This window comes from Vitis vinifera, chromosome 10 (assembly GCF_030704535.1).
Source record: "Vitis vinifera cultivar Pinot Noir 40024 chromosome 10, ASM3070453v1".
Taxonomy (NCBI): Eukaryota; Viridiplantae; Streptophyta; class Magnoliopsida; order Vitales; family Vitaceae; genus Vitis; species Vitis vinifera.
The window spans coordinates 18,394,657-18,419,823 of record NC_081814.1 but is presented as its reverse complement, the minus strand read 5'-3'; the positions used below and the strand labels follow the sequence as shown (position 1 = coordinate 18,419,823).

Sequence of the window (25,167 nt, the reverse complement as noted above, 5' to 3'; positions counted from 1 at the left end):
CCTAAGTCTAAGTTAGTAGTGACCCAGATTCATGTTGTTGATATTGTTTTTAGAGCCACCTCAAGTGAACTTGCCTTTAGATTTGTCGAACAAATGAAGACTGAATTTGAAATGAGTATGGTTGGTGAATTAACTTTCTTTCTAGGATTGAAAATTAGACAACTAAAATATGACATTTTCTTTCACAGTCTAAATATGCTAAAGAATTAGTAAAGAAATTTGGTCTTGAATCCACAAAGCACTCTAAGACACCTATGAGCAATATCACCAAGCTTAGCAAAGACACATCTAGAAAAGATGTTAAGTAAAAGCTTTATAGGAGCATGATAGGAAGTCTGTTATGCCTTACTCTGTAAGTCATCCAAACATTTTCTTTAGCGTTGAAGCCTATGCTAGGTACAAACAAACCCCAAAGAGTCACACTTAACTTTAGTTAAACGAATTATATATTTGTTATATTAGTGGAACTTTAGACTATGGGTTATGGTATCCTTATGATTCTTCTCTTATTATTGTTGAATATTCTGGTGTTGATTGGGAAAAAAACATAAAGGATAAGAAAAACACTTCAAGTGCTTGTTTTTTCATTGGTGATGATTGTCTTGTGGCTTGGCTTAGTAAGAAGCAGAATTCAATCTCCTTATCCACTACTGAAGCTAAATACATCGTTGTTAGAAGTTGCTATACTCAACTCCTCTTGATGAAACAAATGTTGAATGACTATGGAATTGAGCAAGGTACTATGAACATATATCACTACTACAAAAAACACAATTTATGGCGCTTGATTCCTTGGCGCTTTCAAATAAGCGTCATTACTTGGCTTTTAGAGTGGCAATTGAGTAAATAAGTGGTCGAAGTTGGCGCTTAAAAGGAAAATTTTAGACCATGGCGCTTTATGGATGATGGCGCTTCCTATAGCACGACGTTTTATATAAGCGTCTTCATTTATCAATTTTTACCTTGGCGCTCTATAAAAGTGACATTAAAACAACACCTTTATATATGGCTAAAAAATTTCCCATTCTTACCCACGACCTCATAGTGCCAAACATTCCCTCCATTTTTGCAAAACCCCGAAAAACCCTAGGAGCCCAGTTAACCGCAATCAACATTGATCAATGACTCCAGATGAGGCTCTTGACATTGGAGATCTAGCTAGACGGTGTGTTTCCAAGCCTTAGTGTGAGATCTTGAGTATTAAAAACTGGAGATCATTTTTGAATCTCCATTTTGTGACTCTCATAACAGAGAATAACCACTGAAACTCCATTATTCTCTTACAAATTCCACCAACGAGCGACAAATCAGGTGATTATCCACTCTTTCAACTCCATATTCATCATTTATTGCAAGTGTTCTGATGTTGGTCGAGTTTCAAATCGTGCCCTAATTTTATGGGTTGTAGTGGAGAAGAAACACGGTTCACGCGTACATGCTCTGTTCTACTCTGTTCTTGATTTGTTGATTAGGCATGAAATGTGGGTTTTGTTCATTTTGATTTACCCATTTATGCCCTGTTTTGGTCACATTTTTTTACTTTTCTTGTGGCTGGTAATGGAGAGTTCCAGTTGTGTGTTTTCTCCATCCACAAAGACATCCTCCTTCTCGGTTGTGTCTTCTCACCCCTTATCTTTCCATTTTTTTTTTATTCCCATCTCCTTCTGTGCATGTTGAAAGTCCCTTTTAAAATAAATTCCTCCACTCCCCAAAACCACCAGCCCCCATTTTCCATTGCAATTGGTGGCTGTGTCAATTGGTAACTGTGTGCGCATGTGCAATGAACATACGTGAGAGACAAAGCAAGTTCTACTGTTATATTTTTTTGGTCAATCGAGCATAAAACAGATTCATAGGAATTGTTTTAATTCATATGTGATTCTTTATGATTAGTTTTTTTTGAGAATTTGTATTGCCCCTGATTTTTTTTTTCAATGTATTTGTCCATTCTTGATTCATTCATTATTCTTTTATGGTTCTTAAAGAATTAGGCTGCATTTGGTTAGGTAGAATTGGATTTGGTTTAAAGTTCAATTTTTACGGAACTGGAGAACCGGCTTTTATCTTGGAGTTGCTTACTTGTTCTTGGGGAATTTGGGTTTATGGCTTTTAAATTCAACTAGAAATCCAGTTGGTATAGAAAACAACCAAACGGTGGACTTGACACTGGGGCATCCACCACAAAAGGGGAAAATTATCAATTCCAAGGCTGCAAATTCTATACAACCAAATTCATCTTTTATGCTTTAATTTCTTTTCTTTTTTCCCTATGTTTGGTTTTTGGAAATTTTGAGGGAAAATGTGAGGAAAATTATCATATGGTACTAATGAGATGATGTCTTTTTATTTTTTCAATTACAGTCAATTCACATGAGGAATTACGAAATAATTAATTTTTCCTGTCATGACACAATATATTGTATCTTATTTCTTATGTTCAGGATTCTATTTCAGTTGAAAAGGAGGTTAGCATCAGCAAGAGCATTTTAGCTTGTCCTGTTTGTTATCAACCATTCACATGGAATGGTAATCTAGGTTTATCAGTGTAAGTCATATCTATTATTGCCTTAGTATGAAGACATGTCTTTATTTTTCTGATAATTCTTCTAAACCCTCCACCTTTTATATGCTAATTGATATTCTGTCATGTCCTTTTAAATTACCTTTTGATTTATTCTTTGTCAAGTTACAAGCTAGTCATTCTCATTTACTTAGGTTAATGTTTATATTGGATGGTTATGGACAGAGAATCTATGTGAGGGTCTAGTTTCCACTATAGTTCTTGTAAGAAGGCATGCTTTGGTAATGAAACACATCTTGACCTGACAGTAGCCAGTGGAGCCAAGGAGTATGATGAATCCATGCCAGCTGCAACAGAGATATTTAGGTACTAAGAAGTTTTTTAAATAGCAATCAAACACGTTTCTATGAAAGAATGGAGTGGGTTGGTGGATCAAATAGAGGATAAAGGGTCAAATGTCCATCTATGTGACACCTATTTAGTTTATGCTTTGAGGAAGTATATTTTGAATTTATGTATAGTATTCCTGGTTGCATTTGGAAGCAATTTGAAGGAAAAGTGACTCATAATGGCTGCTGGAGATTTTTGCTTGTGCGTTTGGTGATGACTGGTCTCACTTTTCCTTTCCTTCTTATGGTGCTCTTTTTTAAAAAACTAATGTATGAGGCCCTTTTGGTTACTGAAGGCTGATCCAAGTTGAAAATGTGCAGCTCAATGTAGCAATTCTCTTTCTTTGGAATTTTCTTTCAAACAAAAATACTACCTATTTCCAAGCATTTACTTTTGTGCCCGTGTATGCGAGAGAAAGAGAGCATGTTCCACTAAGATCTCTTTTGGGTGATACATAGACAATATTGGGAATTTAGATGGATGGTTCAAACTATGATACACTGACCTTTTTCTTTATTCAGTAATTACATTTTTATGTAGTCTGATGCATTTAGTTTATCATAATCTGCAGGTGCATGACCTTTTGACCCTGTACAATGAAATTGATGTCCCTCCAAAGTGTTTGTTATTTAAAATTCCTTCAATTTGGCAAGTGAGTATCTGAATTTAGTGCTTGGTATATAGAAGCTAATAACTTTCATCCCACTATGGTCCCTTAATAATTGGTTTTCAATTCAGGGAATAGAGGCCTCAAGGTTGCTGGAATCTAAGGGCATACAGACACATTTGACTTTTGTTTACAGGTTAGTTTTTCAAGACAGATTATCCATTCTATTACCCAAACCTTGGTTTATAATATGCAAAAAGTAATTGTGTATAAGATGAAATAACTCAAGGCTAGTTTGAAATTCCACTTTGAAAATCAAGTGATGGTTAAATTGTTTCTCATGATTTGGCAAATCAAAAGGTTTTCCTATGCATTCATCACTAAATATTTTTGGATACAAATACACCAACTACTAGGTAGCTGCCAAGAAGCACAAGCACCATTGTATCTCCATTCCTTGATTCCTCATAGTCCCTCCCATGACACTCCAAGAGACCCATGCATTGCTTAGTCCTAAATGAGCCATGAAAAGCATAATGGTGGTGTATCCATTATATCCACATTGGATCACTGTGAATATGCCATGACAGAAACTGTGAATATGCCATGATAGAAACCTTAACCATGAAATGAGGTTGATACTAATATGTTATTCAGCACTTAGCAGGAGTTAAGAGGTACAATTCATATTCTTTGCCTTTTTCCTTGTTATATCTCTCATTCTTATTTTGATTTATTTATACGTGTACATGTACAGTGAATCTCATCTTAAAACCTTATGGCTAATCATTTGATGACTTGATCTTTAAAATTTAATATCTCCATTTAAAAAAATAATAATTTTCCACTAAATAAATAAAAAAATTAACTAATAATAATAATGATAACAATAAAGCTAATTATCTTTTTCTTTTATTAAAAAAATAAAATATTCCGGCATCAAATTTTCAATCTTTTATTAAAAAATTGATTTTATTAAAATAAAAATTAAAATCTTTTTTTTTTTCAAAAAATTATCTGATTTTCCAATCTAAACACTTAATATTTTATTTTCAAAAAAAACATTCAAGCGTGAACTCCTACGTTTAAAAAATATCCTAATTTTTCGATTTAAAACTTTATCTCTCTAATAAAAAAATGACTTTTCAATAAATAAATAAATAATTAAATAATAATAATAACAATGAAGCTAATTCTCCCTTTTTTATTAAAAAAATAAAACATTTTGCCATCAATTTTTCAATCTTTTATTAAAAAATTGATTTTAAAAAAAAATAAAAATCTCATTTTTTATTAAAAAAAATTCTGATTTTCCAATCTAAAAACTTAAATTTTTTATTTTCCAAAAAGAAAACATTTAAGTGTCAACTCCTCCGTTTAAAAAATATCCTAATTTTTTTTATTTAAAATCTCTCTAATAAAAAAAATAAATTTTCAATAAATAAATAAATAAATTAAATAATAATAATAATAATAATAATAATAATAATAATAATAACAATAAAGCTAATTCTCCTTTTTTTTATTAAAAAAATAAAATATTCTGGCATCAATTTTTCAATCTTTTGTTAAAAAATTGATTTTATTAAAAAATAAAAAATAAAAATCTCCTTTTTTATTAAAAAAAATCTGATTTTCCAATTTAAAAACTTAATCTTTTATTTTCCAAAAACAAAAAAAAAGCATTCAAGTGTCAACTCATCCGTTTAAAAAATATCCTGATTTTTTCGATTTAAAACTTAATCTCTCCAATAAAAAAAATGATTTTTCAATAAAAAAATAAATAAATTAAATAATAATAATAATAATAATAATAATAACAATAAAGCTAATTCTATTTTTTTATTAAAAAAATAAATATTCCGGTATCAATTTTTCAATCTTTTATTATAAAAAATAAAAAAATCTTCTTTTTTATTAAAAAAAAATTCTGATTTTCCAATCTAAAAACTTAATCTTTTATTAAAAAAAAAAAAAAAAAAAACATTCAAGTGTCAACTCCTCCATTTAAAAAATATCCTGATTTTTCAATTTAAAACTTAATCTCTCCAATTAAAAAAAATGATTTTTCAATAAATAAATAAATAAAATAATAATAATAATAATAATAACAACAACAATAAAGTTAATTCTCTTTTTTTTTTAATTAAAAAAATAAAATATTATGGCATCAATTTTTCAATATTTTATTACAAAATTGATTTTATTAAAAAAAAAAATCTCATTTTTTATTAAAAAAAAAAAAAATCTGATTTTCAAATCTAAAAACTTAATCTTTTATTTTAAAAAAAAAATTTAAGTGTCAACTCCTCTGTTTAAAAAATATCCTGATTTTTTTAATTTAAAACTTAATCTCTCCATTTAAAAAAATGATTTTCCAATAAATAAATAAAATATAATAATAATAATAATAATAATAATAATAATAGTAATAATAATAATAATAACAACAATAAAGCTAAATCTCCTCTTTTTTATTAAAAATAAATAAAATATTCCAACATCAATTTTTCTTCATTGGTAAGTTTCCTTGCAAGAGCATCATATTTACTATATCAACTAAGTGAATAAAAATTTTAGAGAATGATAAAATAATAATAATAATAATAAAGAAAAGACAAGATAATAAATAAATAAATAAAAATAAGATATTGATAATAATAAAAATAAAAATAAATAAATAAATTGAGGGTCATGCAAGTCATGCAACCATGCAAGTTACGTAAAGAATGCCTAAATGGTGACCTAAGTATGCTTACGGTGGGTCTAGGTGATCCAAAGTGTACCTAGATTAAACTAACTAAGCCTAGATGGGTCAAATGTGCCTAAAAGGGTCTAAAAGTGTCCAAATGGGCTACTAAAACCAACAAATGGGTTATCAGTCATGACTTTTCCTTTGCATGCTTATCCACCTCCTCCTGAACCTTATATTCTATTATAAGTAGTGGCATTCATATTACTAGTTTTCTAGGTGCAATTCATTTGCATGATCATGTCACCATGGTTTTCTTTTAGTTCTCTTATTATTTGTTTTGTAAGATAATTTCTTATTGTGCATTTAAAGTTGTCAAATCATATTAATTTGATTATATTTACTATGAACCCTTTTTGTAGAAGATGTTGGTCTAAGTTGTGAAAAGGTTCTTATGGCTCCATCTTAAATGTTATATATTTGAGATAAACATGATAAAATGAGAGTTATGTTGCTATGTTATAATAATTCAATAAACCATTATAATGTTTTAATTTTAATCAAACATGCATGCATGAAACCTTAGAGTTCTAATTCAAGTATCATTGGAAGACAAAAGGTTCTCTTATTACATAATAAAGACATTTAAGTTGTCAAATGGTGAAAATTGTCTATCTAGGCCATTTTCAAGTTGACAACTTTTAAATTTGTCAAGCTTGTGATAAAGTTTTTTTCTCTACAAATGATGCTTGAATTGTCCAATTGGACAGTATAAGAAAACATAATATCTATGAAGTTAATTCTTTGTTCTTAATTCAATTTTTAGAAAGTTTGGTAGTCTTTCCTCTTGTTCTCTGGGTGCATATTTGGACAAGGTTACATATTGTGCCTTGTCCATTTTGTGTACTTGGAGAACTATAGGAAAATGCTGTCGAAATTTCTTTAAAATTAAATTGAGTACAAGGCAATTGATATATAGGGATTATGTATTCCTATATGGGATAGGAACCACTACCTAATTAAGGATGTTGGAGATGTTAGATGCATAAATCATGCATAAATCACTTGCTTGTACTCATCGAAAGCTTAGCCATTAGTTCACTTTTTTAGTTCATGTTATCATTGTCTCCTCTATGAGCAAATTCAATGAAATTGATGAAAGCTTTATCATTGAGTATCATCCTTCTACTTACCTTTCTTATTTTGTGCTTCATCTAACAAGTGAACTTTTAAGTCTCATTTTAAGTACTCTATCAAATTTTGATGGAGTAAACCCATTTTTTCCTATTAATTGAAACATTTGGAAACTTTTGTTGTTTTCCATAGTGATATTTATGTATTAGTTGGTATTATCTCAATTATTACTCTTTCATATGTCTATGTTTGATACTATTCAACAATCAAGATGATGTTAAGAAGATACTTAGATTTAAAAGAAATGATTTTCAACCCATAATTAAAAAGATATTTCCATCCATGTGTCTTGCTCATCTTGTGGCATTACAGAAATTATGTGTTTTAGTGTTTTTCAAACTTTTTAAAATTTCAAACTTGGTGTACTTGAGAATAGAACACAAGATTGAGAGTTACATCTAACTTTTGATTCCTATTCATGCACAAACCACACATAATGATGGAATTCAGATCCATTTTTTATTCTAATTTTTTAATAACCTAATATACTAATTATATTTGTTGTCATATTGCTTATAGTTAGATGACTTACACATTATTGTTTTTTGGATTGGTAAAAGTATTTGTGACAATGTTTGAAATTTGAAATTGGTGGATCATATATTTTGAGGTTATTAATAGGATAGTTATTAATAACTTTAGTGGTTGGTGGTATCTAGGAGCTTTGTTTCTCTCTTGTACATCAAATGGATCGCTCTTGGATGACAAAGGATTATGCGGATGGGGTAGAAAGCTTTATCGCATTCGCATTAAAACATTCTGCATATAAAAACTCCATTAAATGCCCATGCCTTCAATGTGGTAATATGATATTCCATACTTCTCAAAAAATTAGAGAGCATTTATTTTTCTATGGAATTGATCAGAGTTATTATACATAATATTGGCATGGAGATGCCGCTCCAAGTGAACCACCAACTAGTCGGGCATAATGTCATCATACGGTTCAATTTACTGATGTGGATAGTACAATAGAAATGGTTCAAGCTGCACATGATGATTGTAAGAATGACCCAGAATTTTATGAAACATTGCTTGAAGATGCCCAAAAACCTTTATATCCTAGTTGTAGAAACTTTACAAAGTTGTCTGCATTGGTGAAATTATACAACCTGAAAGCACGGTATGGATGGTCTGATAAAAGTTTTTCAGAGCTTTTAGGAATTGTTGGAGATATGTTACCTCTAAACAATGAGTTACCCTTGTCTATGTATGAAGCAAAAAAGACATTGAATGCATTGGGAATGGAATATGAAAAAATACATGCTTGTCCGAATGATTGCATATTGTATAGGAATGATTTGAAAGATACATCTTCATGTCCAACTTGTGGAACTTCACGATGGAAGTTAGATAGAACAAAAACTAAAAAGAGGAAGGGAGTCCCTGTAAAAGTAATGTGGTATTTTCCTCCTATTCCAAGATTTAGAAGATTGTTTCGGTCCCCAACAGTTGCAAAAGACCTCATATGGCATTCTCAAGAAAGAGAATTTGATGGAAAATTACGTCATCCATCTGACTCCCCATCATGGAAACTAGTTGATCACAGATGGCCTGATTTTGCTTCAGAACCTAGAAACCTTAGACTTGCTATTTCAGCAGATGGTATAAATCCTCACAGTTCAATAAGTAGTAGACACAGTTGTTGGCCTATTATAATGGTAATTTATAACCTTCCTCTTTGGTTATGCATGAAAAGGAAGTTTATGATGTTGTCTTTGTTAATATCGGGTCCACGACAACCTGGAAATGACATTGATGTTTATTTAGCACCATTATTGGATGACCTAAAATTGTTGTGGGAGGTGGGGGTTGAATCTTATGATGCACATCAACAAGAGCTCTTTACATTAAGATTTGTTCTACTGTGGACAATCAATGATTTTCCTGCGTATGGAAACTTATCTGGTTGCACAGTTAAAGGATATTTTGCATGCTCCATATGTGGGGAAGATACCTACTCTCATAGATTGAAGCATGGGAAAAAGAACTCATATACAGGTCATAGACGATTTCTTCCTTGCAATCATCCTTTTAGGAAACAAAAAAAAGCATTTAATGGGGAACAAGAGTTTCGGTCACCTCTGCAACCATTGAGTGGAGAGGAAATTCTAAGGAAAATTGATGTCATTTGTAATTCATGGGGAAAAAATAAGATGACTCGAGGTAAGTTGAATGTCAAAACTAGAAATTGTTGGAAGAAAAAGTTTATATTCTTTGATCTTGAGTATTGGAAATACCTACATGTTCGTCATAACTTGGATGTAATGCACATAGAGAAAAATGTTTGTGAAAGCATCATCGGTACCTTACTTAACATTCCAAGTAAGACAAAGGATGGACTTAATTCTCATTTAGAGCTTCTAGAGATGGGCTTAAGGTGTGAATTAGGGCCAAGGTTTGAATCAAATCGAACTTACCTCCCACCTGCATGTTACACACTATCTAAAGTGGAGAAGAAGCTTTTTTGCCAAACTTTATCACAATTAAAGGTTCTTGAAGGTTATTGCTCTAACACGAGAAACCTTGTGTCAATGGAAGACTTGAAGCTTTATGGTCTTAAATCCCATGACTATCATGCATTAATGCAACAGTTATTGCTAGTGTCATTACGATCAGTTTTGCCAAAGCATGTAAGACATGCTATTTGTAGATTGAGTTTTTTTTTCAATGCTCTTTGTAGCAAAGTGGTTAATGTGCCTGCATTGGATAAGTTACAAAATGATGTAGTGGTGACATTATGCTTACTTGAGAAGTACTTCCCACCTTCCTTCTTCGATATCATGCTCCATCTTACTGTGCATCTTGTAAGAGAGGTAAGACTTTGTGGACCGGTTTACCTAAGGTGGATGTACCCTTTTGAAAGATTCATGAAAGTTTTGAAAGGGTATGTGCGAAATCATAACTGACCCGAAGGTTGCATCGTCAAATGCTATATTGCAGAGGAAGCTATTGAATTTTGTACAGAGTACTTATCAAATGTAGATGCAATTGGGATTCCTATTAGTGTAAACATTAACCAAAAAGTTGGGGCACCGATACCTAGAGGTCAAGTTGTGATCGTTGATTTTAATTTGTGGTTGCATGCACATCATTATGTTTTAGAGAATACAACTATTGTCCAACCTTATATCGAGTAAGAACTACTAACACTTAATATTTATTTGTTATACTTAAATTAACTACAGGACAATAACTTTGAACTTTTTATAAATAATTGCATAGAGAGCACATGGAATGGTTGAAATTGAAAAATCCTCGTCAATCTAAAAGACAAAAGTGGCTCCAGAATGAACACAATCGAACATTTACTTATTGGTTTCGAAAAAAGGTATCGAATTGGTGCTCAAATTTGAACTATTCTTTTTACTAATGTTGAACATACATAGTAACTATTATTTATAATTGTAGATTGAAGTTGCAATTGGTAACAATGAACCTATATCTGAGAGCCTTAAGTGGATAGCTCATGGTCCTAGCCATTATGTCTCGAAATATCATGGATATGTCATTAATGGATGTCAATACCATAGTAAGGAGCGTGATGACTTACGAGCTACCCAAAATAGCGGAGTTAGTATTGTAGCTTCAACAATGCAAATTGCAAGTGCCAAGGATCAAAAGCCAGTGTTTGGTGAGCTTTGTTTCTACGGGATTATTAACGAGATCTGGGACCTTGATTATACCATGTTTAGGATACCAGTTTTCAAGTGTGATTGGGTTGATAATAAGAATGGCATAAAAGTTGACGATCTTAGCTTTACATTAGTTGACTTTAACAAAATTGCTCATAAATCAGATCCTTTCATTTTGGCATCTCAAGCCAAACAAGTATTTTATGTGCAAGACCAACTTGATCCAAGATGGTCAGTTGTTTTGTCAACTCCTCAAAAAGATTTCTTGGATAAGGAAGGAAGTGATGACCTTGTGGACAATTCCATTGAACACCATCCCTTTATAGGGACATTGCTAGAAATTGAAGCGTTTGATGCAATGGATGACTCAGATGCAATATGTATAAGAGGTGATTGTGAGGGGATTTGGATTGAGAACAAATCCTCTGTGTAGCTGAATTGTAAACTTATAATAATGATGTACAAATAAAGGATGCTAAGTGGGTTGCAGATCCCACAAAATAGGTAATTTTAATTCTTTTTGTTTCCAAAGAACATCAAGTTGATTGCCTAAGTTGATGCCATTTTGATATTATTATTATTATTATTTATTATTGTTCTTATTATTATTATTTTGCTTCCACATTTGACATTTCTTGTTATTAAAATTTGATATACTAAAGCAAATATCAAGTTAGGGAAATGCATAAATGCACTAGCAGAGAACAGTGCTCATGTACCGGTTCGTGATTCTAAACTTACAAGGTTACTTAGAGATTCATTTGGAGTTACAAGGGTTGTCTCATGGAAGAGAGAGAAAGACCTAGAGAGAGAGTGTGTGCAAGCGAGGGAGATGAAAGCTGGTCCTAGGATGTGATCGGGGACTCAGTGAGCCATTTCCAGTCAGGGGGTAGGAAAAGGAGTTTTGGGATAGAATCTAAGAATTTTCTGGTCGAGACAGAGCAGAAGAAGGGCAAGATGCAAATCCTCATAGTGGAAAGAAAGGGAGATGTTTCTTCTTGGATCAAGTTGGGGCTGGCAAGTTTAGGGCCACTCATTGAAGGCTTGGTATCTTGCTCAAAGGACATGAGAACTGGCTACTGGGAGAAACGCTGGCAAGAGAAAGGGAGATTTTTCTCCCTAGTGCGAGGCGAAAATAAGGGGGGATGGTTCCTTCGATTGGGGGTTATTGATAGGGCAAAGAAGAGGTTCAGTATCTTTATCCCCAAAGGCAGATGAGCAAAAGGAGGCTGGATCCTATTGGCGGAGGCGCTGCGTGAGATGGAGTCTAGACCAGGCGGGCAAGCGGGACAAGAGGACAAGGGCAAACTTTGGATACCCATGTGGGGAAAATCCTTTGCGGAGGTGGTCAAGCAAAAATGCAGCAACGGAGACGAGGTGGTTAGGGTAAAAGTGGATAGCAGAGCTATAAGGGCGAATTTGGAGAAGCTGAACCAATGCCTTGTCGGTAGCTGGAACCCAAGGCGTGGAGAGGGGGAAGATTTAAGGAGCTGGGGGACCCAAATGTCAAAAGCGTGGGGGCTAAAGGGCAATTTAGGCTTGGCCAAAATGAACGAAGGAAAGGTATTATTGGAATTTGAGTTGGTAAATGAAGCTGAAAAAGCCTTAGTTGATGGGGAAATAGAGGTCGAGGGCCTCGTCATGCGACTGGAAAAATGGAGCCAAAGAACGGGATGTTTGTCGGAGGAAGAGAAAGAAGGAGAGGCCTGGGTAAGGATTGTGGGTCTTCCCATTTCCCTATGGAATCGAGACATTCTGTGTAAGATAGGAGAGGGGTGCGGGGGCTTTGTGGACATAGATGAGAAAACGGAGAGGAAGGAGGAGATACAGTGGGCTAGAATTCGGGTTAGGATAAATGAAGGGAAAATCCCTAAAATGGTGGAAGTACGCGTTGAGAATCTGTGCTATTCACTCTCTCTGTGGTGGGAGACGAGACCGACGATGCGTGTGACGTCGACCGTCGAGAAAGGAAAATCCATCGGAGCAGATGAAGAGGATGAGGGTGGCGGAGCAGAGGGAGAGGTTGAGGGTGAGGTCCAGCCACGCGAGGGCAAGCGCGTGAGGAAGGTTGGGGGAGGCTTGCGGCTCGAGGAGCAGCTGCAGAAGGTGGATGGGACGCGGAAAGGGACTCATGGGTCGGGGCGATCCATGGAGTGTTCTCGTGGGTTGGGTGCGCTGCAACTAAGGCCCAAGGGAAAGGGGATTATGCAGAGTGGGCCTACTGAGATGGGCTTTGTGGTGGAGCCTAGTGGGTCTGAGGGTTTAAGCCCATCTTCTTCCTTTGTGGTCTCTATTGGACAAAAGGGGAAGATGGATTCTAGACGAATTAAGGCTTGGAAGCCCACGGTGGATATAGGGCTGGTAGAAGATGGTCAAAGGCCAATGAGGGAGCCAAGCGGCCATCTTGTTGAGGCCCAAAGTCGCGGCCCAAGCTCGGAAAGCCCAATCCACGAATGCTCTCTGTTTTGGGAGAAGGATGAGCTGCGGAGGCTGAGAGAGGCAGAGGCTTTCCACAAAGAGCAAACGAAGACTGATCTTGCCTTGGTAGAGGAAGCGAAGAGGTACGTCCAGCCCGATTGCTTAAGCCATGAGCCTCCTCTCTCCCCTTCTTTTCTTTTTGGTCGGATTCCAGTGAGGGAATTTTGCGACCTTTCTGGGCCTGGAAAGAAGTGTGATGAGGATGAAAATCCGCTCCAAATGATCATGGGATCGGAATCCCCCTTGAGAAAAAATGGAGAATGTTGGGATTTGGTGGAGGTTAGTAAGAGCAGCACTGACGATGTTGGAAAGGATGTGAGCTCTGATCAAATAGTGCCATGAGTAAGTAAGGCAGGGGAGGAGATTAGCTGGGAGAACAGTGATTTAGCCAAGTTCAGCAATTTTCTGGGGTTCTCGACGGAAGGATTGGAGAAGGATATTATGGAATTTCTGGTTAAAATTCGGAAGAGAAGGGAAAGAGTTCATAGTAAGAGCATTTTGGAGAAATCCAAATTTGAGAGGGAGTTGAAAAGATTAGAGTGCTCCATTAATTATGAAGGGGGGAAGAAGCAAAATGTTGGTGGGCAAGTAAGGGGGTGCCAAATTATGGAGTTTAAATGAAGATAAGAATACTGAGTTGGAATGTCCGGGGGGCCAATGACAGCGCCAAAAGAAGGGTCATTAAGGCAGTGATTAGAAGTCAGAGGGTGGATCTTTTTTGTCTTCAGGAGACCAAAATTGAGACATTGTCGGAGGGAGTGGTGAGAAGCTTGGGTTCTGGTAGGTGGTCTAATTGGACGGCTTTAGATGCTATGGGCACTGCAGGAGGGATTCTGGTGTGTTGGGATAAGAGGTCTCTGGAGGTGATGGAGACGGAGGTGGGGAAATTCTCAGTCTCGTGTAGGATTAGGAATGTGGAAAATGGGATGATTTGGATATTTACTGGGGTGTACGGTCCTTTTACCAAAGAAGACAGGGATTGTTTGTGGGAAGAGCTAGGGGCGATTAGAGGCTTGTGGGAGGAGCCTTGGTGTATTGGGGGGGACTTCAATGTCATCTTGTCTCAGCGAGAAAGGAGTAGACAGGGAAGATTGTCTGGGGCCATGAGAAATTTCGCCCAAACTGTGGATGACTTAGAGCTAATTGATCTTCCTATGCAAGGGGGCATTGCCACTTGGAGTGGGGGAAGGAATAATCAATCCTGGGCAAGGCTAGACAGGTTTTTGGTGACCCAGCAGTGGCTAGATATGTTCAGTGGGGTAGCCCAATGCAGAATGCATAGACCTACGTCCGACCACTTTCCTATTTTGTTGATGGGTGGGGGGTTAAGGAGAGGCCCAACTCCGTTTAGATTCGAGAACATGTGGCTGAAAATGGACGACTTTAAGGGTCTTCTCCGGGGGTGGTGGCAAGGGATTGAGGCAAGAGGTAGGGCTAGTTTCAGATTGGCCTACAAGATGAAGGTTGTGAAACAAAATATTAAAGTCTGGAATAGGGAGGTGTTTGGAAGGGTGGAAGTCAATAAAAATTCTGCCCTTCAGCAGTTGGAACATTGGGATGGAGTGGAAAGTGAGAGGAGGCTGTCCATGGCTGAAGCTGAGCAGAAAAAAGAAGCCAAGGATGCTTTTTATAAATGGGTGCTAATGGAGGAAATTCAGTGGAGGCAGAAATCTAGGGAGCTGTGGCTAAAGGAAGGGGATAGGAATACCAGTTATTTTCATCGTATGGCCAATGCTCATCGCAGGAATAATTCTTTGGATAGGATTACAATTAATGGGGAGATGCTGACTGAGGATCAAGAGGTGAGGGAGGGGATAGTGAATGCTTTCCAGAATTTACTCTCAGAAGAACCGGGGTGGAGAGCAGATATTGAGGGCCTGCAGCTCAAACAGCTTAATTCCCGGGAAGCTGAAAATTTGGAGGTGCCCTTCTCTGAGGAGGAAATTCATTTTGCACTAATGGAGATGAGGGGTGACAAAGCTCCAGGTCCGGATGGGTTCACAATGGCCTTTTGGCAAGATTGCTGGGATGTGGTGAAGGAGGAGGTAATGGAACTGTTTAAGGAATTCTTTGAGTATGGATCCTTTGCCAAGTCTCTTAATACCACCTTTTTGGTCCTTATTCCCAAGAAAGGAGGTGCTGATGACTTGGGGGACTTTAGGCCAATTAGTTTGCTTGGGAGTTTGTATAAACTTTTAGCCAAAGTCCTAGCAAATAGGCTAAAGAAAGTGCTGGACAGAGTGGTCTCAGTTGACCAAAATGCCTTTGTGAGAGGGAGACAGATTTTGGATGCTTCTCTAGTAGCTAATGAGGTGATTGATTATTGGTATAAAAGAAAAGAGAAAGGGTTGATATGTAAGTTGGATATTGAAAAAGCTTATGATAGTATCAATTGGAACTTCCTTATGAAGGTTCTTCGGAAGATGGGATTTGGGTCTAGGTGGGAGGAATGGATGAGGTGGTGTATTTCTACCGCCAAATTCTCTATATTAATCAATGGGGTTCCAGCTGGTTTCTTTTCGAACTCAAAGGGGCTGCGGCAAGGAGATCCCCTCTCTCCTTATCTTTTCGTTTTGGGTATGGAAGTGCTTAGCACCATGATTAGCCGGGCTGGTGAAGGGGGCTTTATTTCAGGCTGTAGGATGCGGGGGAGAGGGGGGGATGAGCTGACTGTTTCGCACCTCCTCTTTGCTGACGACACTCTAATTTTCTGCAAAGCTAGAAGAGAGCAACTGACCAATCTAAGTTGGATTTTGGCGTGGTTTGAGGCTGCCTCCGGCTTGAGAATTAACCTGGCTAAGAGTGTCCTTATTCCGGTGGGGGAAGTGGATGGGATGGAGGAGTTGGCGGCTGAGCTGGGTTGTAAATTGGGGGCTTTACCCGTTGTTTACTTAGGGCTGCCCCTTGGAGCCAATCATAAAAACGCCTCTTCTTGGGATGGGGTGGAAGAGAGAATGAGAAGAAGACTGACCCAGTGGAAAAGGCAATATATCTCCAAGGGGGGAAGAATGACTCTTATTAAGAGCACTTTGGCCAGCATACCCATCTACCTCCTTTCACTTATTCGAATTCCTAAGGTGGTGGCAAAAAGGATTGAAAAAATCCAAAGAGATTTCTTGTGGGGGGGAGGAAGTTTGGAGGGGAAAGGCCATTTGATTAATTGGCAAGTGGTTTGCAGCCCTAAGGAGGAGGGGGGATTAGGCATCCGAAAGATAGATTTGTTGAACAAAACATTGTTGGGCAAATGGGTATGGAGATATGCCTATGAGAAGGATAATCTATGGAAAAAGGCGATAGGGGTGAAATATGGTCAAGAGGGATGTGGGTGGAGGACTAAGGAAGTTTGTGGGCCTTATGGGGTGGGGTTGTGGAAGGAGATAATGAAAGAGGCGGAGTGGTGTTGGGAGAGCATGGACCTTAAGGTTGGGAAGGGGAATAGAGTTTTGTTCTGGATGGATAAGTGGTGTGGCAATGAGGCGCTTTCTCAAACTTTTCCTCAGTTGTTTACCTTGGCGGGTCATAAGAATGCCAAAGTTTGCGAAGTGTGGGATTCTAGTTTGGGGCAAGGAGGGTGGAATCTCAGTTTGGCTAGAGATCTCAATGATTGGGAGATAGATCAGATAGGAGAAATGCTGAATCTTCTGAAGGATTTCAGGATTTCTCAGGAGGAGGACTCAGTGAGATGGAAGCGGGAAGGCAACGACGTTTTTGGGGCCAAGGGGGCCTACAGAAGTTTGAGCGGCTACTCAGTTGGTGCTTTTCCGAATAGACGCATATGGATGGATAGGGTTCCAACAAAAGTGTCTTTTTTTGCTTGGGAGGCAGCGTGGGGGAAGATCCTCACTTTGGATAAGCTTCAAAGAAAGGGATGGCAGCTACCTAATCGGTGTTATTTATGTGGATGCGAAGAGGAAAATGCGAATCATATTCTCTTACATTGTACAGTGGTTAAAACTATTTGGGAGATTACCCTTGTCATTTTCGGAGTTCAATGGGTGTTCCCAGAGTCGGTTATAGAGGTGCTTCATAGTTGGAGGGGTTCTTTTGTGGGAAAAAAAAGAAAAAAAATATGGAATTCCATACCGCTGTGCATTTTTTGGACGGTTTGGAAGGAAAGGAATAGGATAGTGTTCAGGGGAGGGTCTTTAGATATTCAGAAATTCAAGAATTCTTTTGTTTGTAACTTGTGGGGTTGGGCTAAGGTGTACATTGGTGAGGAAACCTACTCTCTGTTAGGTTTTTTGGAGTGGCTTGGGACCACTTGAGGGTGGGTGAGGTTTTTACCCTTTTTTGTTGTTTTTCCAGCCTTTTTTGGGGCTGTTTAGTATACCCCCTGTATACATGCGGCTTTTTTTAGCCTTTTCTAATATATTTGACTGTTTATCTATCAAAAAAAAAGTATGATTCTTGTAAAATTCTTGTTTGTACAAAATAAAATGTAATCATTCAGTTATATGTAATTTTTAGTTTTGATATGAACTAGTTAACAATTCAGTAAGTTAAATATGCAATTCTAAAAGGCTCTCATAGGAAAATGCAAAAGAAAATGACAATGGATTAGCAAAAATAATAAGAGAAACACATACTAGAATATAAAAGTTCATAAAATAAAAAAAATTTAAATTAAAATAAATCAAATGAGCAAGAAAGAGGGAGAAAAAATAGCTAAACTGAAATGTCAACTTCGTTATGTGATGAACCATTCCAAAAAAAAGGTCCATGAAATGTATGATCTGAATACATACAATTCACTAAAAAAAAAGTATTTGAAACAACAAAAGGTCTAAATAACTGAAGCACACAACTAAATGAACTTAATTAAAGACTGTCTTTGTCTCACTTTTATGGCACAAGTGAATAAGAAACTGAGAATAGATAAGGCCATTTCATTGGTGGCATTTCATTATGCAATGATGAGGGATTGTTTTGTCTAAAATTTTCTTTTTACAACTCTTCTCTAACACGGTTATATCTAATATAATGTTAACTAATCTTTATTAGTTTTGTTTTGTTTTTTTTTTGTTTTTTTTTATTACCAGAATGGATCCAGAGAAAGGAAAAAAAACCATAAAAAGGAAGTACAGAGGAATGACACGAAAGTCCATGATTACCAAGAACAGAAGCAAAGGGATCAAGTTGCAGGTTAAGTACAATCTTGATGGCATTTTCATAGGAGAATCAACAGTTCATCTAACAAGCTATTTAGGCGTATTAGCACGCACTATGGTGCCAATAAGATATCAAACGTGGCACGTTGTACCTAAACAGTTGAAGCATAAGTTATGGGATAGCATTGAGGTAACACATTCTTACCTACATCACCTTTATGCAAAACATCAATCATTCCTAACCACATTAAGTCACTAACATGTATACTATTAATGTGTAAGGTGCTTTTTCATTAAATCCCAAAAGTAGGAGGAATTGTATGCTAACAATTGGAAAATGTTTTCGATCATTTAAGAACATGTTAACAGTGAAGTACATTCTTCCTTTCAAAGACCAATCGGAGCTCCTCAAAAAACCGCCAATTCAATATATTTTTATTGAGGATGAAGATTGGACAATGTTTGTTAAAGATCGACTGTCTGATAGATTTAAGGTATAATTACAACTCTTTACATATCTTGTATTCACATTCATTAATTATACATTTTTAATTTATAGGAATATCGAGAAGTTCAAAAAGAAAGAAGAAAGAAACACATTTATAATCACCATCTAAGTGGGAAAGGATATGCTGGTCTTGAGGAAGAGATGGTAAGTTTATACTAATTTATAGTTTAATTATTTATTTTATACATAATACATAATAGTTTTATATGCTTATTACATTATACATTGTCTCCTTTTAAAAGATGGTTGCAAGTGGGTCAACTGAAAGTATTAATCGAAGCATATTATGGAAGAAAGCAAGAGAAAAAAAAAGATGGCACCTTTGATGAAGTGGCCATACCAGTGATTGAAAAAATAGTAAGTGGATATTTTCAACCTCAATTTCATTTATTTATAATAGCTAATTTATGATAACAAATTTATAATTGAACTTCATAATTAACATTTTTTTTAAGGATAAGCTGTTGAAAGAGTCTCAAGAGAATGGTAGGAGTGTTAATGGGAGTAATGATATACTTGTAGAAGCATTGGGTACTCCTGAGTATAGTGGTCGAGTTAGAGCCAAAGGGAAGCACCACACACCTCATCAATATTTTAATAGTGCTGTAGATAGTGCTGTTAGGGATTTTATACCAGCATCTAAAGAAGAGCAAAGAAACTTTCAAGCAGAAGTGCTAGCAAAACTATCTCAAGTGGGAGCAGTCACTCCCCAATCTGATGTTAGCAGTTCGAACATGAAAAAAAAACAGTTTCTCCTACCAGAAGTAGTGGAGAAGCCAATCCGTAGAGTTGAAGATGCAGGTCCACTAGTGCCAATAGAACCAAAGAACAAGGTATTTATCTAGTTAATTTGATGATAATTTTTGTTGTAATAGGAGATATAATTTAGGTAAATTTTGTTGTTTGAATTTAATTAATTGTTGGTGGAACATATATGGTTTTCTTTTATGTGGTGCAATATAAGAAAATCAAAAAGTTGTCAAATTTTTTTTTAGCATTTTGGGCATTTACAAAATAGATAATATAATTTTGTTGTCTACATAATTAGATCATATGGGATTTTTATTTCATATATTATGAAACTTTTTAATATTCAATAATTATTTTGATTGATTATGCATTACTAACCTCTTTTATTTTAAGAATAGCTATTCTTTATATAAACACATAATAATTCGCATGCCTTCATTCAATCTTTCCAATGTGATCTAAAATTACTTCATATCTCACATTTTTGCTTGTACCTTATAGATGGCTTTCAATATTAACCAATGTTAATTTGAAGATGTAGACTTGAAAGAATGAAATATAGAATATTGGCTCATATCTAATAATATAACTTCATTTTGTAGGTTAGAAAATGTGACTTGGCTGTGGAGACCAAGGAAAACATAGTGGTCGGTGGCACAATTATACTTGAATGTAACTATCTAGTAGTTGTTGATGCTTCTTATGATTCAAGTGCACCCCTTCCCATTCCTATTCTTGGACAAACTACTACTGTTGGGGCTGCAATTGGTTACCAAGTTTTGTGGCCAACTCATTTAGTCATCATTCATACTCATATCTCGGTGAGTAAATTTATTTACCAAGCTTTATGATAACCTTAAATTTTATTTTATTTTCATTTTTTTTGTATATTCAACTAGTTGATTTGATTTGTATCATGGTTCTTAATTGTATAGACATCCAAGAAAGGAAAGAAACAAAAAGAAAATGAAGTTGAAGTCAAATCTAATGGTGAGAAAGCACAAGATATCAAGAATTTTGAGGCATTGGTTGGCCTCATGCTGAGTACCTCAAGAGTACATCCTGTTGACTTCCCAGATGATGTGTTTGGTGAGAGTTTCAAGACCTTCCTAATGAAAGAAGATATGGACATGATTATATCATCAAAAGAAGTGTCATCCAATTGTATGTTATACTACATCTGGTGAGGGATTTTATAATTTTTTTAATTACTCTTCACACTTTTTTTAGGTAAAAGGTTATTTGCTAATGAACTATAATGATTGTTGATAACTTATTATGTGGGATTTAATTAGGCACCTGCATAGAAAGTTGATTGATGGAAAGCAGGTTGAACAATATGTTTTTGTCAATCCAGCATTGGTTTCAAAAGCTGGAATGGGAGAGGAGTAAAGAAAACATGTCAAGGGTCATTGCGGATCGACTAAGGAATGCAACACATGCTGAATATATGCTTATTCCATACAATCCAGAGTAACCTTTTATCCCAAATCTCGATATAATGTATATAAGTTAGTTTGTGATGTATTAATTTGTGGATATTATATTACAATTTTTTTTCTTTTTTCTTTAGTTTCCACTGGGTCTCAGTGGCACTAGAGATGAAGAGAATGATTGCATATTACCTTGATCCAATGGCTTGTCAACCATGTGATGATCTTAGGGAGATAGTTAACATGTAAGTGTGTACTTCTCATATTTTAGTACAATGCATACTATCTATAAAACATCATTTCTTTTTTATAGGGCAATTAGAATCAACCCACCAGAAAAACAGAAAACATCAAAGAGAGAGCCGACTTGGGTGAAAGTGGTTGTAAGTACTTATTCCTTTAGATTAAAATATATTGTTTGACCACTTAATTCACTACACAAAATTAGGAAATGGGCGATGATTAATATGATGATCAATTAGATACTAAAGAAGTAAGAACACCATGCTATGTTTGTTGTAATTGTTGATACTTTTGCCATAGTGTCCAAGACAACCAGGTAGTGTGGAATGTGGGCATTACGTGATGAGATTCATGAAAGAAATCATTGCTAATCCAAACCAACTAACATCAAAGGTTTGTATGCAATGCAATTCATATGGTTGGTCATTTTACTATAGCACTTGATTTTCCAATCCAACTTAGTGAAGATGTATGTTATTCCATTTCAGTTTAATGGGAGAAAAACATATAGTGAAATGGAAATTAATGAAGTTCGCTCAGATTGGGTTATGTTAATGACTCAATTAATCATTACTCATGCTTGAAGGTACCTTGTATGACCTATAGTATAATATAACTTCATATTATTCTAAAGATCTAGTGAATATTTTGTTAATGTTAATTTTATAATTTATTCTTAGTCATGATTTGTTAATATATATCTTGGTACTCCTAGTTGGCAGTGTTTTCAATATGGATCATCCAATGGTTGCTCTATTTTGATGGATGTGTAATTGGCAAATTGAGAGGTGAAGCCTAGTAGACATGGTAGGTGTCACACCCTTTGTGTATTTCCTGTATACATCCTTATTAGTTGGATTTGTTGAAATCCTAGTGTTGTAATGGTAGGAAAATTCATGCATTTTCAAACTGTTTTTAGGAAAGTCTTTAGTCTCATTACATGTGCATGCATTAGGAATATGCCTATCCTAAAAAAAAAACATTTTAGATCCTTAAGATCACTTGCTGTATAACTTTTTTCAATTTAAATTTGTAGAGGCCTCCTCCTAAACTAATGGGCTTAAAGTTTAAAACATCTTATACTTATATTTTCTTTGACATTAAAAAAATAGGAAATTAGATTAAGACTTCTTACCAATAAGCCTAAGGAAAAAAAAAAAAAAAAAAAAAAAGAGCACCTCATTCTCCCTAAATAGGCCTCCAAAGCCTCATTGTCTAAAATAGGGTATCAACTTGAATAATAGCTCCTCAGTCTAAATGCAATTCTAAGGAAAGAAACTAGTCATTTTGACATAATAGTTTTTTCCTCCACCAAGGCCCTTTTAATTTTAGTCTGCTGATGACTGTTACAAAAATAAACCATTTGTCCATATCATGTAGTTTTTTTTGCTATATTTGGTGTTATTTTACTCTTTTAATCAATTAAGTATTGCCAATGTCTTATTTTTCATGGATTCATAACATGTCAAGTTAAAATATCAATTTAATTATAATGTTTTACCTAAAATTAATTTTTCTTCATTCCTAGTTTCTTTATCTCAATTATTCTACTACATTTGGCTACCAACCTTCTTTGAAATTAATGAGCTTATTGAATTTCATGTGTTAAAACTTTTAAGAATCTAATTTTGTTGCTAAATTGTTTATTGTATATTCTTCAGGTTGTACTGAAAGACATAGGTCATTCTCTTAAGTACGTCACTACTACTCTTGCTTATTCAGACCTAAACATGTTCAATGACATGAAGGACTCCCTGCAATAGTTGAAAATTTTCATAAAAGAATATCGAGGTAAGATGCTTAGGTTATTGTTAGTTTTATGAATAAATTCCATATTTACAAAATAATTTCATGTAAGTTTCATATTTAGGATCTATACTTAGGATAATAGATATCCTCACATGATTAGATGTTAATGTACCCATGCAAGCTAGCTCTTCTCTTGACATTATACTTCATACCAACTACAATAATTGGCTAAATAGATAGAACCAATGAATTGTAAATTTCATGTATAATAGATATTAACAGTAGGAAGAACATAGATATTTTAACTTATAATTTCAGAATTTTTCAAACTTATAGTTTTTTCCTTTTAATTCCTTACTTGCTTTCTTTGCAAAACATCCAGTGTCTTGTAGGACCTATAAGAAGGATGAAAGTTAATGGTTGAAGTTTCATATATAAGATATAAATCATACCAAAATAGTCACTAAGATCAAGACTTTTCTTTTTTTGAGTTTTTTAAGAGTTAGAGACATTTGTTTATACATATAATTGATGACTTGTAAAGGCCAATTGGGTGGAAGGGCTAAAAGACCATTATATAATGGAGATAGTTGATGAACAATGGGTCATTTAGCTAATTGTAATTCATAGTAATACCTAATTAGGGAGGAAGGCAACCACATGGACATACCATCTTCATTGATGAAGGGAAACCACCTAACCTAGTTATTTAATTGGTTTAATTCTATCCATAATAAGTTAGTCTAAGAAAATGATTAAGTGTATACATGCTTTAAATTTAAGACCTACTTGGACTTATGGCAAGACCCAATATGTTGATAGCGTATTTTGATAACCATAGGTGGAAGTCATCATCCATTCATGGTTACAACATGAATGATAACATGAGTTGAAAAAAATTAATTATTACATTCAACCTAAGTTAGATATACTTATAACATATTTTGATAACCATGGATGCAAGTCATCATTCACTCATGATTACAATATGAATGATAATATGAGTTAGACAAATTTAATTATTGCATTCAACCCAAGTTAGACAAAATCAAATATTGCATTTGGGAAAACACTAGAAAGTGGTTTATTGATTGCTTTCTTAAACACATAACAAGAGTTCAAGGAATATTTAGAAATTTGGTGTAACAAAATTATTGGGGTTTGTTTAGTTCTTCCAACATGTTAAAATTTATTGCAGTGAAAGAAATATATCTTGGAAATTTTAAAATTTGGTATATTCACATTTCATTTATAGAGTTGTTTTTTTATTTTACTATTTGTCAATATTAGTTATATGTAACCTCTCAATTATTTTTGCAGGTTGAGCATTTAGAACGTGACTTGTAACCATCCTTATGCATTTTGAAGAAAGATGATGTAGAACTAGATGCAGCAAAAGACTATGAACAACTCAAAGTTGAAAAAGAAGTTGTAAATTTTTTAGTTTTTTGAACAATTTCAACTAAATTTAATGCTAAGAAAATTCATATTTAATTATGTCTGTTTATTAGTAAATTTTAATAGTGAAAGAGAAACACCACAATTAGTACTTTTTCTCCTAAGACTTTCTTAAATTAACTTTTTATTACTCATTCATTGTTTGTGAAAAATTATAAAACGGGGCATAATTAGGACTTTTATGGGTTATTAATATTTCGAATGAGATAAGATGATTTTTTTTTAAAGTGTCATGCTTTGTTCTCATAGGATAATAAAGGCAGAAGATGACACTTATTATGAGTGTCAACGTCACTTTAAAATATACAATGACGCTTTTCATAAGCATCAAGGTTGAGGATTTAAGAACATGATGCTTTTCTTGAGCGTCAAGGTTGAAAATTGCTATAAGATGACACTTA

The 25,167-nt window shown here is 34.8% G+C and overlaps 1 protein-coding gene across 7 annotated transcripts; it reads left to right on the top strand.

Moving 5' to 3' along the window:
* The first annotated feature begins 1,008 nt into the window (after positions 1–1,008).
* LOC100854224 (uncharacterized) lies at positions 1,009–24,870 on the top strand. Of its 7 annotated transcripts, XM_059740372.1 has the most exons (17): positions 1,009–1,311; positions 2,442–2,545; positions 2,747–2,887; positions 3,483–3,563; positions 3,650–3,714; positions 18,557–18,815; positions 19,185–19,277; positions 20,486–20,704; positions 20,819–21,066; positions 21,179–21,356; positions 21,457–21,561; positions 21,630–21,699; positions 21,860–21,952; positions 22,048–22,145; positions 22,275–22,366; positions 23,221–23,350; positions 24,629–24,870. In XM_059740372.1, exons 6-10 carry the CDS (start codon positions 18,558–18,560, stop codon positions 21,273–21,275), a joined length of 915 nt encoding a protein of 304 aa, XP_059596355.1. In that variant the 5' UTR covers positions 1,009–1,311; positions 2,442–2,545; positions 2,747–2,887; positions 3,483–3,563; positions 3,650–3,714; position 18,557; the 3' UTR covers positions 21,276–21,356; positions 21,457–21,561; positions 21,630–21,699; positions 21,860–21,952; positions 22,048–22,145; positions 22,275–22,366; positions 23,221–23,350; positions 24,629–24,870. The 7 variants fall into 7 exon arrangements, with proteins under 7 accessions (XP_059596355.1, XP_059596354.1, XP_059596353.1 ...); XM_059740371.1 differs by having other exon boundaries at positions 21,860–22,145; XM_059740370.1 differs by having other exon boundaries at positions 21,630–21,952.
* The last annotated feature ends 297 nt before the right edge of the window (positions 24,871–25,167 follow it).

Bases quoted from the DNA above. Each gene is read 5' to 3' on its own strand.
- LOC100854224 (XM_059740375.1), top strand. From the start codon at position 18,558: ATGGATCCAGAGAAAGGAAAAAAAACCATAAAAAGGAAGTACAGAGGA. The intron at 18,816-19,184 runs GTAACACATTCT...TTTAATTTATAG, and splicing joins AGTTATGGGATAGCATTGAG to GAATATCGAGAAGTTCAAAA. The intron at 21,067-21,178 runs GTGAGGGATTTT...GGATTTAATTAG, and splicing joins TGTATGTTATACTACATCTG to GCACCTGCATAGAAAGTTGA.